This window comes from Natator depressus, chromosome 7 (genome assembly GCF_965152275.1).
Source record: "Natator depressus isolate rNatDep1 chromosome 7, rNatDep2.hap1, whole genome shotgun sequence".
Classification (NCBI taxonomy): domain Eukaryota; kingdom Metazoa; phylum Chordata; order Testudines; family Cheloniidae; genus Natator; species Natator depressus.
In genome coordinates this window covers 30,584,235-30,603,373 of record NC_134240.1, presented here as the reverse complement: position 1 = coordinate 30,603,373, position 19,139 = coordinate 30,584,235, and the positions used below count along the sequence as shown (strand labels likewise).

The 19,139-nt window shown below is 49.1% G+C and overlaps 1 protein-coding gene across 3 annotated transcripts; it reads left to right on the top strand.

The window, feature by feature from the left end:
* The first annotated feature begins 2,880 nt into the window (after positions 1-2,880).
* STIP1 (stress induced phosphoprotein 1) lies at positions 2,881-18,693 on the top strand. 3 transcript variants are annotated; one of them, XM_074957890.1, is made up of 15 exons: positions 4,215-4,239; positions 4,555-4,622; positions 6,485-6,694; positions 7,820-7,961; positions 8,450-8,591; positions 9,294-9,462; positions 10,812-10,938; positions 11,826-11,928; positions 12,313-12,433; positions 13,376-13,472; positions 13,875-13,999; positions 14,801-14,837; positions 15,157-15,260; positions 17,540-17,712; positions 18,247-18,693. In XM_074957890.1, the coding sequence occupies exons 1-15, from the start codon at positions 4,230-4,232 to the stop codon at positions 18,317-18,319; spliced, it is 1,701 nt and encodes a 566-aa protein (XP_074813991.1). In that variant the 5' UTR covers positions 4,215-4,229; the 3' UTR covers positions 18,320-18,693. The 3 variants fall into 3 exon arrangements, with proteins under 3 accessions (XP_074813993.1, XP_074813992.1, XP_074813991.1); XM_074957892.1 differs by lacking the exons at positions 4,215-4,239; positions 4,555-4,622 and adding an exon at positions 2,881-3,029; XM_074957891.1 differs by lacking the exons at positions 4,215-4,239; positions 4,555-4,622 and adding an exon at positions 3,295-3,413.
* The last annotated feature ends 446 nt before the right edge of the window (positions 18,694-19,139 follow it).

Sequence of the window (19,139 nt, the reverse complement as noted above, 5' to 3'; positions counted from 1 at the left end):
TCCAAATGCTTTTGTTGCTCTGCGCATACTTCTAACACTCCCTGTAACAGTTGCCAGTGGAGAACGCAGCTTCTCCAAGCTGAAGTTAATAAAAACACATCTACGCTCCACAATGACACAGGAGAGGCTGCTCGGCCTTGCAACCATCTCAATAGAGCATGAGCTGGCCCAGACTGTGGACCTTCAGCAGGAAGCAGTTCAAATCTTTGCAACCAAGAAGGCACGGAAAGCACCACTTTGATTAGTCAAACCGATAAAAATGCCAGTGTTTACTATGCAGACAAGAAAAATTACATTTGCTGTTCAGGCGTTTGAAAATTAAGTGTTACTTAAAATTTTTGATTAAGGCATTTTAAGTTGTTAGTTCTCCTTTATTGGGGTAGGTAGCAGAGCAGTACCATGAGAGGAGTAGAACAGGAAGAAGGCAGAATTGAGACCTTTCAAAGTTTTGGCCCAAGCGAGGGGGTATGGGGGCGTCATTTGAGCTGCCCGCCTCAGGTGCCAAAATGTTGTGGGCTGGCCATGGGGACAGAACCCAGAAGTCCTAACTACCAGCCTCTCTGCTTTAACTACTACACACCACTCCTTTTCTAGAGCTAAGGACAGAATCCAGGAGTCCTGATTCCCAGACCCTCCCTGCTCTAACCATGAGACCCCCTCTCCTCTCAGAGCTGGGAATAGAACCCAAGAGTCCTGACTCTGTCCCCCTCACTCTCTTTGTTATAATGCAACAAAAGCACAGCAGATTTCCTGTTCCTCCCCCACATCAGTCCCTACCAATGTTTTACAGAAAGCTGTCCAGCAGCTTGCACTGCAGCTTCTAGAAGAGCTTCCCACCGTGAAAATCCTCTGTGAAAACAAAGCTGAGATTTGTGTCCAGTGAGAGAGGAAAACACCCTGGCAGTTTTATAACATCAGGTAAATTCCTAGGAGTTACACTGAGTTAGTGAAATTGCTGCAGGGGTGAATCCATGCAAAGGTACACGTATGTACGGAACGTGCCCCAAGGCATGTGCACCATGTACAAAAATCATGCCCTGGGAAATACACAAGTATACAGAAATTATGCAACCCATGCTCTTTGCTGTACACTGCACTTACAAAAATTATAGCATACACACCACAGTGCCTAATTTTAGCATATACCCATTTTGCATAACATTGCATGCCATGTGTCACAGTTTCAGGGTAACTGCACCTATATTCTTCATCTGTGTGGCCCCTCCAGGTGTGCCCAGTCAGGGCTCAGGGCTCCAACCAACACCTGTCTCTGGGCAGGGACCTTTATCCCACTCCCAGCTGAGCTAGAGTTTTAAGTTTGCACCTGCACAGCCCCCTGCTATATACTATAACATCCCCAGCCAGCCATTCTGCCTGAAGGCTAGTGCCTGGGCTGTTTTCTCTCTGAGGACAATTAATGTTTTTAACAGTGTGACCACACAGCTCTTTCTCAGCAGAGTACATTTTAAGGACCAAAAGAAAAAAGCATAGAGAAAATACAACAAACAACAAAAGTGCCTACATGTTCACTAAACATAACAGAAATTACCCATCAGTCTTATGGCATCTTAGTCAAAGCCTTTTCAACAAGGATTGAGACCCCCCGAAGTCTCTCTAAACTCAGCCTTTAGATACACAAAGTCTTTGTTTTCTAGTCTCTGGAAAACCCAGCCTGAACCTAATATGGAAAACACCCAAGGATTGTTATTTTTCTGGAGCTGGTTACAATTTCTGGGACTCTTTTTTTGTTTCTGGAGCAGCTGTGGTACCCCACAGAGTTGCATACAATCCCTGGCCCCTGATATACTAAACATTCATAAATTTAATACAATATAGTCTTCAAAAACACTGCCTGTGGTTGCAATAGCTGTCACACCATGATGTACAAATTTTGTACTGTGTGCGTACCATGGAATACTTTCTTAAACCTGGGATGCACAATTTTTGCACTTATTCATTTACAATGAATCTTGTGCAAAGAATAATAGTTCTGGGCAAGTGGGACTAGAATAGTTGCACTACAGCACCCAGGGCACGTGTAAACTAAGGGCACAGCAGGAAAGCAGGCCGGGTGCAAAAGCCCAAGAGAACTTAAGTGAAAATTACACATTGATCACATTGGGGGGACACCGACACAGCCTGTTCCCCAGCCTCTGAGCTGCAAGGTGCATGCAAACAGGATTCTCCAGTGAAGGGTGTGCAAGGCACATGTAAAGAACCCAGGAGTATTGCAGCCGTGGAAAGTATGTGCAAATATTTCACACACCCTAGCGGGCAACCAGGCTGTACACCACGCCACACCACCATCCCTCCCCCCCTTGGGAACTCCAGCTCAATCAGACAGGCTCCATTCACAGCCGCCTCCCGCCCCACGGAGTCGCCCAATAAGGGGATGGTGTCTTCATGACGCAGAACCGCTCCACTCAATCAGGATGCAGCTCCTCGCATGTCGTCATTTTGTTCCTGAAACCCAATGAAAAGGATGGAAAATTCCAGAAACTGGCTCTAACCAATGGGCACGGCCGTTGGAACCTGAGGGGGTCTCCAGACCAATGGACTTTGAGAATGGCTGAGGCTATTGGAGATTCTGGCCAATCAGATGGGCAGAGCAGGGGGCGTGGTACTAGGCTGACATCCAATCAAAATTAGGGCCGGTAGGAAAGCTCCTCAGAGTGGTATTGATTGGCAGGACGCCAGACCTATGAGACGCGGGGTAGGTGGGGCTAGTGTCGATTGACATTAGTTTTCACCTACCACTGTGCTTATCGCAATGATCCCCGCCTTCATTGACGCGGCGGAGGCGGAGAGTAGGCATGGCCTGGCCCATGAGCGACACATCTTCTAATCTATCATGGTGTTGGGAGGGCGGGGCCCAGATGCGTACCTACCAATGGGGCGGCTCGGGCGGCTCAGGAGGCTTCTAGCAGGTTCCAGAAGGCGGCGTGAGAGGGGGTAGACCGGGCCGGAGAAGACTTAACCGACAGTGTCCCGTAGACAGAGCTTGACCCTGAGCCGGAGCCATGGAGAAGGTGAGGGGCGGGGCCTGAGGGGGAGGCGGTTGGGCCGAGGAAGCGGGGGGTGTTGGGGGGACCCCTGGAGGGGCGGGGGCGCTGAGGGAGGGGTGTGAAGGCGGGAGCTGGGCAGCCTGTGGGGAGGACTGTAGAGGGCGCCTGTTGGGGGGGGGGGCTGGGGGGCCGCTGTGGGGAGGAGTCTGAGAGCGGGGGGCCGTGGAGGGGGGCGGTGCGGCCTGTGGGTGGATCTGGGGGACGGCCCACGAGGTGGGGGTAGAGGGAAAGCCGGGCGATGTCGGGCGGGCGGGCTGGCTGGCTGCAGCCTGGGGCAGGGGTTGAAATCTACAAGGGATGGAGCCGGGGGGCTCCCTCAGGCAACCCGTGGAGGCGGGAGGTGTCAGGGTAGGAAGGAGCAGCCCGGGGATGGCGTCTGGGGGTGGGAAGAGGTAAGGCGGGGGGTGGGGGGGTGGGACATAGCCAGGGAGTCAGTGAAGGGCCCTGGAGTAGGAGAGTTTGTCTAAACTAGGTTAAAAGGTGTCTCTTAAGAACCTGTTGCCGGATACATTTTAGCACCCTGATGTAGACAGGGGCAAGCTGTGTTTTAGCAGGTGCTAGTTGGGCAGGATAAATTCTCCCTTGCACTACCAGCTAACACATGGTAAAGACCATTCTACCTTGGTTGCATTTGAGTGTCAAAATGTGTTTGCTGACATGGCTTTAAGATTTTTTTTTTATCCTAGTCTAGATTGAGCCTGGAAGGGAGGGGGCAGAGTAAGTGAGTGTGGGTGCTGGGGTGACAGCACTCAGGAGAGGGTGGCTGGGATCTGAGGGGGTGCGGTAGATACTGAAGAGCGGTCTGGGACACTGGAATGGAACAGCTGTGAAGAGAGGTAGCCAGGAGTCCTGGAAGTTGGTGGTGGTGGTGTGTCTGGGGAGCAGGGGTGTGGAAGGAGAGAGAGTGATTTGCGACAGCCAGCTGAGCAAGGAGCATCAGGGGAACTATAAAGTGCGGGGCATGAAAATATGTATGAGATAGTAAAGGGGGCAGCACTAGGAGTCTGAGTTGGTTGTGAACTAAATGTGTATGATCGGGGTTGTTCAAGGGACTGTCTGGAGATGTGTTGCTGGGTAGCTGGGATGGAAGTACTATCCCCCCACATTTTCAGCCTCACCTCTGCATAGCATGCACACCCCTATCTCATACCCCTACCATAGAAGATGTGCCTAGGTAGGAGTAATTGTTCTTCTTGAGTAGCTGTTAAGGTCTCCAAGTAATGTTAAACTGTTTGGGGAGGGGGTGAAGAATGCATTGCATTCTCATGCTGGAGATGGGAGCTGTACACAGCTGAGCTGCTGCTTAAACAAGGCTTATTAAGGTGCAGTAAAGAGCCCCTGGGGTATCTTCATTGGAGGGAATGTTTGGAGCAGTCTACAGCTGGCATAATACATGTCACCAGAAGCTCCCTCCTGCCTGTCCGAGAAGAGAGCCTGTTGCTTTTGCATGGGTTAAGGGCTCTTAATTGTTTTCTCCACTAACTTCTAGCTGCACAGCTGACTTTGCTTCTTGGAGCACAGCAAATCACCGACCTGAGGGAGCTGCTTTATCTTGGAGTAAGGCAGTTGAGTTTAACTTCGCATCTTGGTCTAAAATTCATGTTGCTGTAGAACTAATGAAACTGAGGCACTTGTGCTTGCTAGAGCCTAGGTATTGTGTGGATGAGGCCAGCATGAGCCTCCTACACAAGCACTGTCTTACCAGTGCCCCACAATCCTGAACTACAAGGCCCCACCCCACTATTCCTGTCCTTGGTTCCTTCTGCATACAGCTCTGCTGATGCCCCTCAGTCCTGACCTGCAACCCCCTGCTATCCCAGCCCTAAGTTCCACCTCCTCACATCTTTGCTGATGCCTGTCAATCGCAACTCCCTCCCCACTCCACTCAAGAAATTCCTCCTGTCTCCCCCCTCTGCAGACATAACTCCTGATTTATCTCCGTGCCATTCTTCATTTCCTGTCTTGGTCCCTGACTTGAGCAAAAAAAGCCCAGTTTTTGCACAATTATACGTTGGCTTTTTATCTTGCATACAAACATCCACTGTGGACTGGGATGAGGCCCACCAAAACTCTTTGCTTATGACCTGTGTCAGAATGTAAATCCAGCTCTAAAATTTCTTAATTTGTAGCACCATCTCTGAGCTCTCAAGCCCGGAAACTGGAGTGCCAGTTTTGTCAGATACCTGAAAATTGAAGTAGAATGTCAAATTATTTTTTTAAATTTGATTATTCCTGCTTCCACCCCAAATAGTAAAGCTCTTACACTGTCAGCTAATTTGGGGTGAGCATTCAAAAGCTTTGAGAGGCAGTAATTATTTTGCCATTCATGGCATATAATTTAAAGATCCGTTAATGCTCAGCCCCAATCAGCACTTAAAAGGGAGATAGCATTGGAACACAGCTTAGAGGGAGCCATCATAACACTCCTTCTTGTAGAAGGGAGACTTTGGATGTAACTGGGACATGCTTCTGTTTATACGGCAGAGTTCATGCTATGAAGTACTTGGAGAGTGGAAGTAACAGGGTGAGAAAAATGCAAATATTATATGCAGCCTTCCTAAGGAGCTCATTAGAGAGAGTTCCAACCTGATGTGCTGTTGAAGTGAGTCATCAGTGATTGCCTTCTTTTGGCCGAGACTCGCTAGCAGTTGCTGGGTTTTCGAGAGGTACTGCCTCCCCATCAGTTCACGGTTGCAGGGAAGTCACACCTACACAACTTTAACCACCTGATGACTTCTGGGTCTCTGGAGTGTTTGAGCTAGGTGCTTAAATCATAGGTAAATTTCCTTTGACTGTGAACGGACTGATGGGCCCAAGCTGCATATTCCTAGAAACTGATGGCATTTCTTGGCCATTGTTTATTAAACTACTTGAGTCAGTCATGTGGGAGAGTTCCACCCATGAGGGGTCTCCAAAGGGGAGAAGTGGCTGGTTGGGTGAGAATTGCAAGAGGGATAGACTTGGTTATCTCTGATCTGGGGTATTCACAGACCTCTTACTGAGAAATCTGGAGTCCTTTGGTGTTGCACAACTTCCATGTCAGAACAGCCATGTCAGTTTCCGAGTTCTTATTGAATCTCTGTGCTGTCAAGACACTGATCGTGCTCTTGTATTAACCTTTCTGGGACTGTTAAAGGAGGCAGTATGTCTCCCTTCAAGCAGGTATTGAGTCAGAGTGGTTCCTGGTGAAAAATTATTCTTCCTTTTCCAAGTGCTGACTGCAGTAAGACTCCAAGCAGCTGCTGCTTGTGGAAAAACTCAAGAGGCAATAACAAGGGACAGTCTTTAAAGTCATCACTTTCCTGCCTGTGATGCTTTGAGTTGGGAAAGATAATTCAAGGGCAAGAGGATTGCTTCGAGACTTCCACCCACATCTGATCATGCTAATCCCCTGCTCGCTCTTGCTCTCCCTCCGACAGGTGAATGAGCTGAAGGAAAAAGGTAACAAAGCCCTGAGCGCAGGCAACATTGCAGAAGCCATCAGGCACTATTCGGAGGCAATAAAACTAGACTCCAAGAACCATGTGCTCTACAGCAACAGATCTGCAGCCTACGCCAAGAAAGGGGAGTATCAGAAAGCACTGGAGGATGCCTGTAAAACGGTTGAGCTCAAGCCAGAGTGGGGCAAGGTGAGGGTCCCCTCTCTAGATTCTTAAACCGTGTTGTCTTGCCTGTGGACTGAATGTTAGGGCTGGTGTTATGAAGGTCAGACTGATCACAGTGGTGACTTTGTGCCTTAAAATCTTGGTCATTGGAGAGTCATGTTTTGCAATAGATGCCAATTGGAGTTAAAATGTGGCTACCACCTGACTCTCCCTAGTCACATGTGGCAGGAAAAATTGTATTTTGTAACAGCATAACCATGTTATCTTTGTAGTTTAAACCGGGAATAAATGATACCTCAGTGCTCTGAAAACATGAAACATGAAAACATGCTGTTAAGAGGAATTCCTTTGATTTCTGGTTGAGATCTTCAAAGGAGCTGGAGTTAGGTGACAAATCCCTTAGGACTCTGGGGAAAATCCCAGCTTTTTATTTATTTAATGTACTTATATGGCTTCCATTACTGTAGTATTTGTGGGCCTCGCAATCTTTAACATAGTTATCCCCACAATCCCCCTGTGAGGCAAGGCAGTGCTGCTAACCTCATTTTACAGATGGGGAAATGAGGCAGAGAGACTGACTTTCCCAACATCACCTACAGTTTGGTGGAGCAGGGACTTGAACCCACATGTCTTGAGTTTAACCCTGAGGAATTTCTCTTCAGTCAAAGCGGTTTCCAGTCTCTGGAAGTAACATTTGTGGCAGCTGTTCTATGTATTGGCCACCATGTTCATTGTCACTGGGGACTGAATCACAGACCTTCAGAGCTATAAGCCATGAGTTGAGCTAAAAGGTTAGGCTCTATAGCTGGGGGCTGTGACAGACTCATATGCTCTGGGCATGGGCCACAGAAGGTGACCTATAACACAGTGGCAGCTTACAAAGATGTGCTTGTCAAACCTCTGTCCGCCAGTGGTGTCTGTTTTCCTGCACAGGATATTGGGGATTTTTATTCTTTACCTTATAGGAGACATGGGCCTAAATGTTGCAGAGGCAGGTTGCTCTGCTCAGATTCTGATGTGCCCCAATATGCTAGAGTCTGGGGTGGGATGTAGTGATGCTGAAATTCCATGAGTGTGGGGACTCATCCCATCCTCCATTGGGACCTTATGACTTCCCGCCCCATTGTATCCCTCTCTCCCTGCTTTCAGGGCTACTCCCGCAAGGCAGCTGCTCTGGAGTTCTTGAATCGTTTTGAAGAGGCCAAGAAGACATATGAGGAAGGGTTGAAACATGAGCCGGGGAACTCTCAACTGAAAGAGGGGCTCCAGAACATGGAAACCAGGCTAGCAGGTAAGGGAACGAACTGGGGGAGCAGGAATTGCAGCCAGAGATCTCCACTTAATATATAAGTACTGCTTTCTTCCAAGCCACCCTGCTTAAATGCTTGGCACTGAGAAGTTGCAGAGATCAGACTCCTCTCTGCACCTACAGTAAGTGCCTTTTCAGGGGCTGTGCTCTGCTCTTGGGTGGGCAGGAGGAGCATGGGAGAGAAAAGGTGCCATGGAATTAGGACTAGGGCTACCTTCTTTCTGCCAGGCAACTGTGCTTGCCCAGTTTTCAACCCTGAGCTGGGACTGATAAGTCTATTCACAAGGCTCCCCGCCCCTGCATCTGGTCAAGGGGCAAGTATCACTCAGCAGAGGTTGGTTGTTGTGTTAGCCATGCAGGCCGCAGCTTCCTTATAGCTGCCGAAATGTCATGCCCTGTATAAGGATCCTCTTGGGATTACTTGATTGCTGAAATGACCAGTCTATGCTTCTATGCTCTGCCCCACACAGAGAGGAAGCTCATGAACCCCTTTAACATGCCAAACCTCTACCAGAAGCTAGAGAGCGACCCCCGCACAAGAGCCTTGCTGAATGATCCCAGCTACAAAGACCTGATTGAACAGCTCCGGAACAAGCCTTCTGACCTGGGGACGTAAGTTGGATCTACCCCAGTTCTGCTGAGGGTGGTTCTGCTGTGGTGTAATCTTGGGAAGAGTAAGGTTTCATCCTCTTGAGAGTAGTTTGTCCTGAGTCTCATGCATTGGGTCTCCCTTGCTCTCCAAACAGCAGCTGTTCTGCCTCCATGCTCCCCATTCTACACCATGCCATCCCAGGGTATGCATGATCCAAGATGCCCAGTCATGCATAACCCTTTAGGCCGTGTCCTTGAGCCAAAAGGCAGAGTGTATACGGATCACTGTAACCATTCATGCTGCCCCTCAGATGCACAGGCAGGGTCCTGGCGTGAGGGGCTCTGGGTTGGAATGTTGTAGAGGAGAGCAGGATAGTAGCAGGGTGTTAAGGGGTTTGAAGTAGACATTGGGGGCAGCAGCATGGGGGAAGAGCAAAGGGGCAAGTGAAATAGGAGCAGTGATGCAGGTGAAGACCAAGCTGTGCAAAATATAAAGGTGCTGCAAAGAGGGAATAGAAAGCTAGTATTTAGCTCCCAAGGTGGTTCCCAGGTATCTGGCTTTCCTGAGTTTTCCCTTAGGCTACAGCAGGGAGAATCCAGCGCCTGGAGTTGGAGGTTCAAACTATCTTCCATCATCCCAGTTGGCCAAGATGTAGAAGCCAGGTCTGTAGGGCCTGTTTGAATGACTCCCAGCTACTCACTCCTCCCCCTTGCCTCTCTCAGGAAGCTGCAGGACCCACGAGTGATGACCACGCTGAGTGTGCTCTTGGGAGTTGACCTCGGTAGTGGGGACGATGAGGATGAAGCCATGTCTCCACCTCCCCCCCCTCCACCCAAAAAGGAACCCAAGCCAGAGCCCATGGAAGAGGATCTCCCAGAGAACAAGAAGCAGGTACTACCAGCTGAATACCTGGTCCTGTTATGCTGAAAGCTTCCTGTCATGCGCAAGAAGCTGGATGGAGGGGTTTGGTGCAAGGGAATGACCTTGAGTAGGGCTGCAAGGCATTCTAATAAAGATGCACTGGTCTCAGGAACAGAGCAGATACTTGGCTGGCTGTGCAGGGCAGTAGGTCAGCTGATCAGCTCAGATTGACCATTGGCCCTATGACAGGAGCCTTAGCACAGACCCTTCTCTTCTGAGGCTGCATAACCTTGTTTCCTTTGTGTTCACTAGGTTAACAGGCTATCGCTATGGTGCTTCTGTTGCCTCTGTTAAGGGGCAACTGACTGCTTGGGAGGAGGGTGTAAGTTTCATGGTTAGGCTTTTACCTGCACTAGGGTCAGTGGCCAGGGCAAGGAATTCATCTTGGGTTCTGCTTACACCTGGATTTCCTATGGCAATAAAACAACCAAGGTTAGGGACCTGACCTCAATAGGTGCTGTTCTAAGAACTACTGCCCATAGCTGGTTCAGACCTCAGGGTTTGGTGGGGGAGGTCCTGTTAGAAAATCAGGCACTTAATCTGTTCACAAGTAAGAACTGGTAGCAGGCAAGGCCTCCCCAGCCTTCATCTTCTCACTGGGGAAAGGATGTTGCACTGGGGCCTGACTGTTTTCAAAGACACCGTTAGTTCCTCTTGGCTTCCATTAGAGCTCAGCGCCTAAGGCTATGAAGGCCCACTGAGCTGACTTTCAGTGTGGGAGGAAATAAGTTGCCTTGTTATCTTAGAAATGTGCCATGCCAATTGGCAAGTGCATTAACCTTTGCTAGTATGCAGAAGGCTGGCTCGCTTCTCCCCTGAATGTAGCACAGTGTTAGTGTGCCAGACTAGACTCTTGTCTGTAGTCCACCTGTAGATGCCCTCCATGCAACCTGCAAATTGTCTTATCACACAGCTCCATGTGTTATCGCTGGACTGGAAACATAGGTAATTAGAGCAAGGCTTCCAGTTGAGGACAAGAGTGCTAACACATCACTGTGGGAAACCTTCCCCTCCAATCTTGTGCTGTCTGTTTCCTGGCAGCAGGAAATACCAATATTGCATGTGTTTGTAAGCGCCATGCTCTAGAAGTAAACACTTGTGCCCCCACAAGCCTTGGTTCTAGTGGTGGTGGGAAGGGGTGATGCTAGGAAAGCCTGTGAATGTTTGGCACTGGTCATTAGAAAGATATTGTAGCATAGGCCAGGACTCAGCTCATGGCTTGGACTCCAGACCTGGGTTGTAAGTCCTAAGAGAGCTGAAGAGTTTGATACAATGGCAGCTGGAGATGCTTTTTCTCCTTCCCCTCCCCCCATTTTCAGGCTCTGAAGGAGAAGGAGCTGGGAAATGAGGCCTACAAGAAGAAAGACTTTGATGGGGCACTAATGCACTATGACAAAGCTAAAGAGCTGGATCCCACCAACATGGCTTACATTAGTAACCAAGCAGGTAAGTGGCAAGTTCCAGTTTGATCTTGAGGGTGCTGCTTCCAAAGTCTAACTCTAAAAGAGATTCTCCCCCCCTCACATTGAGACGCAGCAACCTCTGGGGTGAAATGGGACAGCTGTCTGTCAAGAGGACAGAAAGATTATGGAGAATGTTATAACCATTGAAACAGCAGTGAGGAAGAATGGAATTATCTGACCTGGAACATGCTTGAGTCCCCAGAGTTACCGAAAGGGCTGTAGTATGTCCTATAGGTACAAGGAGTCTGTCTCTTACCATATCTGTGCCCCTTCGCCCCATGCTGAGGCTGATGGAGTAGATGGTATGCTTCCCTGTGGGGTTCCTTGGTGGTCTCCCATCCACATGCTGATCTAGCCCAACCCTGCTCAGCTCACACAAGCTCATAATGCATATTCCAAGTGGTGGTGTGCCTCACATAAAATTGGCTGCCAAGTCCCCCCCCCACCCCCAAACTGCTCCTCTGATATGATGCTGCTCAATGTTAACAGTCGCACCAAGAAGGAAATGGGTGCGTGCAGATGCCCATTTCCTCCACCTGTTGAAAAAGTCACAGTAGTTCAGGGGGAACTAGGTAGCCAGTTTTATACCAAGGAGTACAGAAGTGACCTTTCCCTGGCCGCATTCTGTGAAAATTGCTACTTTCCCCATGACACTGGTGTTAATTTAAAAAACTGCAATTTTTCTCAGGACCCTACCCATGAGGCACACTACATTTCAAAGCAATATTAGCAGAATGTGGATTTTAGAGCACGTAGAAGTGTCAGCCTTTAAACAGAGTGCACAACCTTAATTTGAGTGGCATTGGGGCTCTGCTAGAAGAACAATGCAGGTGGTAGGAAGTGGTGTCACATGCGTTTTTCCCCTTGCAGCGGTGTACTTTGAGAAAGGCGACTACAATAAGTGCCGAGAGCTGTGTGAGCAGGCCATTGAGGTGGGGCGTGAGAACAGGGAGGACTACCGGCAGATCGCCAAGTGAGTGAATCCGCCATGGGGCTGGGGCTTACAGTAGCAAGCATCTTCGCCACCTGCCCTTCTCCTTGGGATCCTATAGCACCCTCATCAGCAGTGTATCCAAGTGCATTCTAGTTATGCATGAAGAAACTTCTCACCTCCAGGTTGCTAGTTCAAATCCAGCCCGGGTCTGAGCTATGGTTATTAGCCAGTGACTTGAAACGAGTTTGCTGGGTCTTAGTCACTGTCGCAATTGACCGCTGTGCCACAGACCCCAAACTCTCCTCTGCAGGGGTCCTCTGGGTCAGGGAGAAAAACTTCAGTAGGGAGGATTGTGCAGGGAGGTGCTATACTTCTGTCCCCTATTGCCCTTATTTTGATGCTGGCTGCTTTCTCCACATTCAGAGCTTATGCAAGGATTGGCAATTCTTACTTCAAGGAAGAGAAGTACAAGGAAGCCATCCAGTTCTATAACAAGTCTCTGGCTGAGCACCGGACTCCAGATGTGCTAAAGAAGTGTCAGCAAGTGAGTGTGGGGTCGTGTTCCCTAGTGCATGTAGGGCCTGCTGCAGGGTGTGCACCCACTTGCACAGCCTACCCCTGCTGGCAGCGCAGAGACATCATCCTGCCACTTAAATGTCCTGACTCTAAAATTCAAGCCTCATAGCATGTTTGTAGCTAGGGGGCTTCTAGGGCTCCACGTAGTATTGGAAACATGATTTTTGCCAAGTTTCCCTGTTGCCATGGCTGTGAGTCCCTGACACCTTATGTTAATCCTTTGTTCGAGTCCTCCTTTTGCAGACACACTTCTTGCCGCCAGCAAGAGTGGGAACCATAGAATTAACTAGATTCAAGGAGGGGGAATTTACCCCTCTCTGAGGTATTATTTCCAGCTGTCTGAAGACTTGGGCAGACATCAGCAGTTGTTAAACTCAGTTGCATGAAGTTTTCACTACAGCCATGAAGGCTAGAAGCATGATCTTTTCAAACAAAGGGGGAGGTTTTGAAGCACTGGGGTGGCTGCTTTGCTGCAGCACTACAAGACACACTACAAGACTTGTCCATCGGCTGGAGCACATTCCTTACTGCTGCATGATATCTGTGGGTATCTGAGTGAGAGCAGCCAGTCCAGGTGAAAGTGGATCAGTGTAGTAACTCAGCCTGACCTCTGTCTGGCACTGGCTTACAGCATGGCCACTCTGTCTAGCACTCCGTGGGGAGCCTGCTGGGCTGGGTGGCTTTGTGTGAGGGATGGGGAGACCACTGGAGCTCCCCGCAGCATTTACCAGGTGTGGGCATCATGTTCTCAAGCCCCATCAGCTCCCTGTGTCTTGACCATTTTACCCTACTGCAGCCTGGACGCAAAAAGCAAAGAGCAGTCTGTAGTGAATAGAATATGTTGCCAAGGAGTGGGGGGTACTACTTAGAGGGGCAGGGTCTGTTACATCATACCATGCTTCCTCCACAGGCTGAGAAGATCTTGAAAGAGCAGGAGAGATTGGCGTACATTGACCCCAATCTGGCTCTGGAGGAGAAAAACAAAGGCAACGAGTGTTTCCAGAAAGGTGAGGGCTCTCAAAGCTTGACTAGGAGTCAGTGAAGAGCACTGCAACATAGGCAGGGCTGGGTTAATGGGCCAGTCTCTTCAGTAGTCATAAAGGAGCATGCCTCATGTATCCTGGAATTTTCCTTGCTGTGGGGGTGTGACTGAATCTGGCATTAGCTGTTTCTATAGCATCATCCTGGGATGTTGTCGGCCCAGCCTCACTCCATAGTCAATCCAGTAGAAGTGGGTAGCCTGATTTCCAGAGTTACAGCTGAAGCCAAGAGGAACTGCAGGTTCCTGGGCTGTGTGGCAAAGGATGGAAGAGTTAAGCCATGCTCTGGTGAATGGGTTAGTGCAGTGCTTACGAGTGAGTGCAGGGGTTCAGGGGTCCCTATGATTTACCACTGCCCTCTTCTCTTAGGGGACTATCCCCAAGCAATGAAACACTACTCAGAAGCCATCAAACGCAACCCTAACGATGCCAAACTCTACAGCAACAGAGCTGCCTGCTACACCAAACTCCTGGAATTCCCACTAGCGCTAAAGGTAAGCACCGGAGGCCGCTTGTCTCTTGAGTCCATCCTAGACATGCATTACTAGGGCTCCGGGCCAGCAGCAAACCAGGGCTTCTGTCATCCTCGCAACAAACCTGGATGTCATCTTGCTGTCCCCAGAGATGATGATTTCTTTGTATTACTGTAAGTGCCCCAGTTCCAGGCCAGGACTCCATTGTGCTAGGTGCTGTACAAACACAGAACAGTCCCTGCCCCAAAGAGCTGAAAATACATGCTCAGAATTGTCTCCAGTTGCCCAACAGCTTGTGTTAATTGTACTCCAATCCAGGTTTGGTGATGGGCCAACATCTTTAAACCTTTCAGCCCTGTGTCCCAACCCCACCATCCCTCTGAACATTGCTTTCCAAACCATTTAACCCTTCAGAAGCTCCACGCTCAAGTATAGGCCTTTTCTTGGCTGGCCTGGCAGCTTGTGAAATGGCAGCATTTCTTGCTTAGGGCAGTTAAATAGGTATGAACACAGGCGCTGATGGGTGCTCCTCTCCCCACCCCCCCTTTGCTAACAGCAAGCAGGGCCTCAGGGGGAAGAGGCTGGGCAGGCCTTGGGGCAGGGCCACCGTCCAGGCACTGGGGCCCAAAAAAGATTAATCTGGCCCTGTGGGTGCTGAGCCCCCCGCCCCCCTTTTTTTTTTGTTTTGTTTTTTTTGGGGGGGGGGGGTGCTTGAGGACCCACGGAGTCTGTACGAAGCAGGCCAGGTGTCTTGCTAATAAAATGACAAGCCTGATAACTTTACTGGAAAGAGAACTTAATATGGTGTCTTCCCTCCTTTAGGACTGTGAAGAATGTATCCGGCTAGAACCTACATTTAGTAAGTGACTGTGTCTGACTGGTGGGGGGGTGATTTTCACAATTCACCTTGGCTGGCCTATCTTCTCACGTGACACTGTGTGGAATAGCCACCACATACTGAGGTGAGGGGGGAGCCTGGGCTGATACTGTAAAGGCCTGTGGAATAGTTCAGGCTGAACATACCTTAAGTTCATCCTGTTGGCCAGGGCCTGTGGTTCCTAATCAGTGTGTCACATGCCCTGCTGACCTTGCTACCAAAAGCGACCTGCAGTGGAAGCACAGGCAGGGAAGAAGTGTTCAGCAAGCGTAAACCCCAAGGGATTGTGTTTTGCTTGCAGTCAAGGGTTACACCCGAAAAGCTGCAGCGCTAGAAGCCATGAAGGACTATACTAAAGCCATGGACGTCTACCAGAAAGCTCTCGACCTGGATTCCAACTGCAAGGTGAGAGCATCTGATGCCTAGCAGTACTATACTGCCAGCAGCCGTCTGGTGTTGGAGAGCCAAAGAGGTGGCTTGATCCTGGCCTGTAAGTGCTCTCAGGAATCTTCTCCACCTGCAGGCAGAGGGCTTTTTAATGTAGCAAACAAAGACAGAATGAAAATCGGACTGGAAATAAGGTAAAGTAACTCTTTAACAGGGAGCATAATTAACTGCTAAAACAGCCTCCTGGGGTTGTGGTGGATTCTCCATCGCTGGTATCTAAATCAGGACTGGGCGTGCCCCTCTAAAAGAGCTGTGCTAGCTTAGAAATGTCAAACTCCTTTGGGAAACAGTGCTGAATTCTAGGCTTAATTATGGTGTGTGGGTTAGGATATAAATGCCCAGCAGGATCCTTGTTGGAGTTAATGGGACTTGTACAGAGATCAGGGGATATAACCTTTATAAGAACAGCTACCTTTGTAGCTCATTCATTGCTGCCTTGACTCATTGCTCAGTGAGGAAATAGACTTCTGTTTATGCTCAGTACTTTATTTCTTTCCTCTTTAGTTCTCCTGGTTTTTGAGTCTCCTCTGTGCTTCCTGCCACAACTCCCCATTCTGAACATTGTGAAAACAATTAGGAGTCCTTGCGGCACCTTAGAGACTAACAAATTTATTTGGGCATAAGCCTTCATGGGCAAAAACCTACTTCATCAGATGCATGGAATAAAAATACAGTAAGCAGAATATATATTATAGCACATGAAAAGATGGGAGTCGCCTTACCAAGTGGGGGGTCAGTGTTAACGAGCCAATTCAGTTAAGGTGGAAGTGGCCTATTCTCAACAGTTGACAAGAAGGGAGGAATACCAAGGGAGGAAAGATTACTTTTGTAGTGCTAACAAGGCCAATGCAATCAAGGTGGCCTATTTCAAACAGCTGACAAGAAGGTGTGCGTATCAGCAGAGGGAAAGTTACTTTTTGTAAGTTTCAGAGTAGCAGCCTTGTTAGTCTGTATCCGCAAAAAGAAAAGGAGTACTTGTGGCACCTTAGAGACTAACAAATTTATTCAAGCATAAGAAGTGAGCTGTAGCTCACGAAAGCTTATGCTCGAATAAATTTGTTAGTCTCTAAGGTGCCACAAGTACTCCTTTTCTTTTTACTTTTTGTAGTGACCCATCCACTCACCATCAAATTAGGCCTGAATGAAGACTTGGAGTGGATGGGTCTCTACAAAAAGTAATTTTTCCTCTGCTGATGCGTACACCTTCTTGTCAGCTATTTGAAATGGGCCATCTTGATTGCATTGGCCTTGTTAGCACTACAAAAGTAATCTTTCCTCCCTTGGTATTCCTCCCTTCTTGTCAACTGTTGAGAATAGGCCACTTCCACCTTAACTGAATTGGCTCGTTAGCACTGACCCCCCACTTGGTAAGGCGAGTCCCATCTTTTCATGTGCTATAATGTATATTCTGCTTACTGTATTTTTATTCCATGCATCTGATGAAGTGAGTTTTTGCCCATGAAGGCTTATGCCCAAATAAATTTGTTAGTCTTTAAGGTGCCATAAGAACTCCACGTTGTTTTTGCTAATACAGACTAACATGGCTACCACTCTGAAACCTGAAAATTGTGAGCGTCACTTCCATTCCATCCACTACAGCTAGTTAATGTTGACCACAAACTGGGCTCTCAAGTTGACACTTTAATCAGATTAAGAGGGGGTAGCAGAACTGGCCCCTCTGAATCACTGTCAAGCTCTCTGCGGACTCAGACAGAACTGTCTGTTGCTGGTCCCATTTGGAAGGTTTTCTGCAGACGTGAGAGCTAGAAACTTCTTTTTAATGAAAGTTGAGATTTTACACAGTCTGTCACACAAGCCATGTAAGCATGACACCCTGTTTTCAACCGCAAACCATTGGGCTCCATGTCTGGGTGAAAGTATTATGCAGAAGATCAGGCAGGTGATCACAATGGTCCTGTACCCTAAGACTGTTTGTCTGTGGGTGTGGGAGCAGGCTTGTTTGTGCTGAACTGAACTGACTTAATGTACTAGCTAGACAGCCCTTCCCCCAGGGTAAGCTGTGTTGAAATGCCTTGCTAAGGTTCCCTGGCAGGGATCCTTTCTGGCTGTGCTCCCTTGAGGCCCAGGTTGCAAGGACTAATGACTGAGAAGGCCTAGAGCCTGTGTCCTGTCACCAAACCAACCTTGCATGGCATTACCATTACCCCTCACCAGCCAGGGTGCAGTAGCTAGCTCTGACAGAGCTCCTCATGCTGCTCCTGCCATTCTTGCTTCAGGAAGCCGCCGACGGCTATCAGCGCTGCCTCATGGCCCAGTACAATCGCAACGACAACCCCGAGGAGGTCAAGCGGCGTGCCATGGCTGATCCTGAGGTGCAGCAGATCATGAGTGACCCAGCAATGCGGCTGATCCTAGAGCAGATGCAGAAGGACCCACAGGCGCTGAGCGAGTGAGTGAGGCTGCCTGAACGTGGGGGTGACTGGAGCTTGGGTCTGGGTAGATCTAGCTCCTGAGGAGCCGCATTCTGCTTCCTGCTGAGCCACATAGGGGTGTGTTTCATAAGGAACCTATAGCACTGCTTAGCTCAGCCTTTAAGTGGTGCTGTTGGGTCCAAAACCATTATCCCATGCTGGTCCCTGTAGAAGGGGACCATGTCCACATCAGAGAGCCCATAGCATTTTCTCAAGAGTTAGGGTGTTCACCCCAATGCCTTGGCTGAATTCCCACATTCTGGGAAGTTTGGACTTCTTACAGTCCATCAGTTTCAAGCATGTGCAAGATGTTCCTTTATCCTCTTAAGCAGAGTTGTCTGACACCAACCACCCCCGACCCTTGCATCCCACCCCAGAGGTGGCTGTGTCACAGGCAAGGAATCCTTCATAAAAAGACACTGGGCTCCAACCTGGAGGCAGCTGCATCTTGTAGGTGATGGAAGTGTCAAACTCAAGTGCTTTGGGGTGATACTACTTTTTCCTCTCTGCAGACACTTAAAGAACCCAGTAATAGCCCAGAAAATCCAGAAGCTGATGGATGTTGGTTTGATTGCAATTCGGTGATGACTTCGCCACCCTGTTCTGCCCCTTCGCCTGTTCATAGAGCAGCTGGGACATTGGACACTGGCAGTACAAGCAAAAGGAAAGGGTATCTCAATAGGAGATAAAGACTTGTACAGTATCATGCTCTCTACAGGACCTGCTGCCCACACCACCCATGCCAGTGTGGGGCCAGCTGGCCACTTTCTCTCCAGTTCCTGTATCTTCCAAGCAGCTTGTTCCATTGTTGAGCTGCCCCTCCCCTCTGTGGTTCTTTCTCTTTGTTGGCAGAGGCCTGGGAGGTGGCGGCTCCTAACTGTTCATTGTCTGGTTCTTCTGGCTGTGAGACTGCATTGCCATGCCGCACTCCCAATAAAAGAGCAAAGCAGTCAACGGTGCTTCTGGGTCTGTGTCTGTCCCTCCTCCCCACAAGACAACCAAGGGAAAGTCTGTTTCAAGATCCCAGACATGTCCATGTCCTTTCTTAGCAGCCAGAGTGCTTTGCAGCTAGCCATCCTACAGGGGCCGCTAGAAGGCACCTGGCTTCACTTGTCAGTGGCTGTATTTGTCTCATGCCAGTAAGTGAAACAGGAAGTCTCTCTCTGACATGCTTCTGTATGTAGCCAGACAGGCGGGATCTGGATCCTCTGCTGGTGTCACAAGCTTAACAGGGTTATGCTAGTACCAGTCCAGCACCTGGCCTGTAGCCTTTAAGCTCATGAACAGATAGTACAGATTCTGGTCTCTACTGTTGTGAGAGCAGGATTTTTGGGTTCTTTCCTGGAATCCCTGTCTTGAGGGGACTGGTTGCTATGAAGATCCTACACAGGAGAGATAACAAACA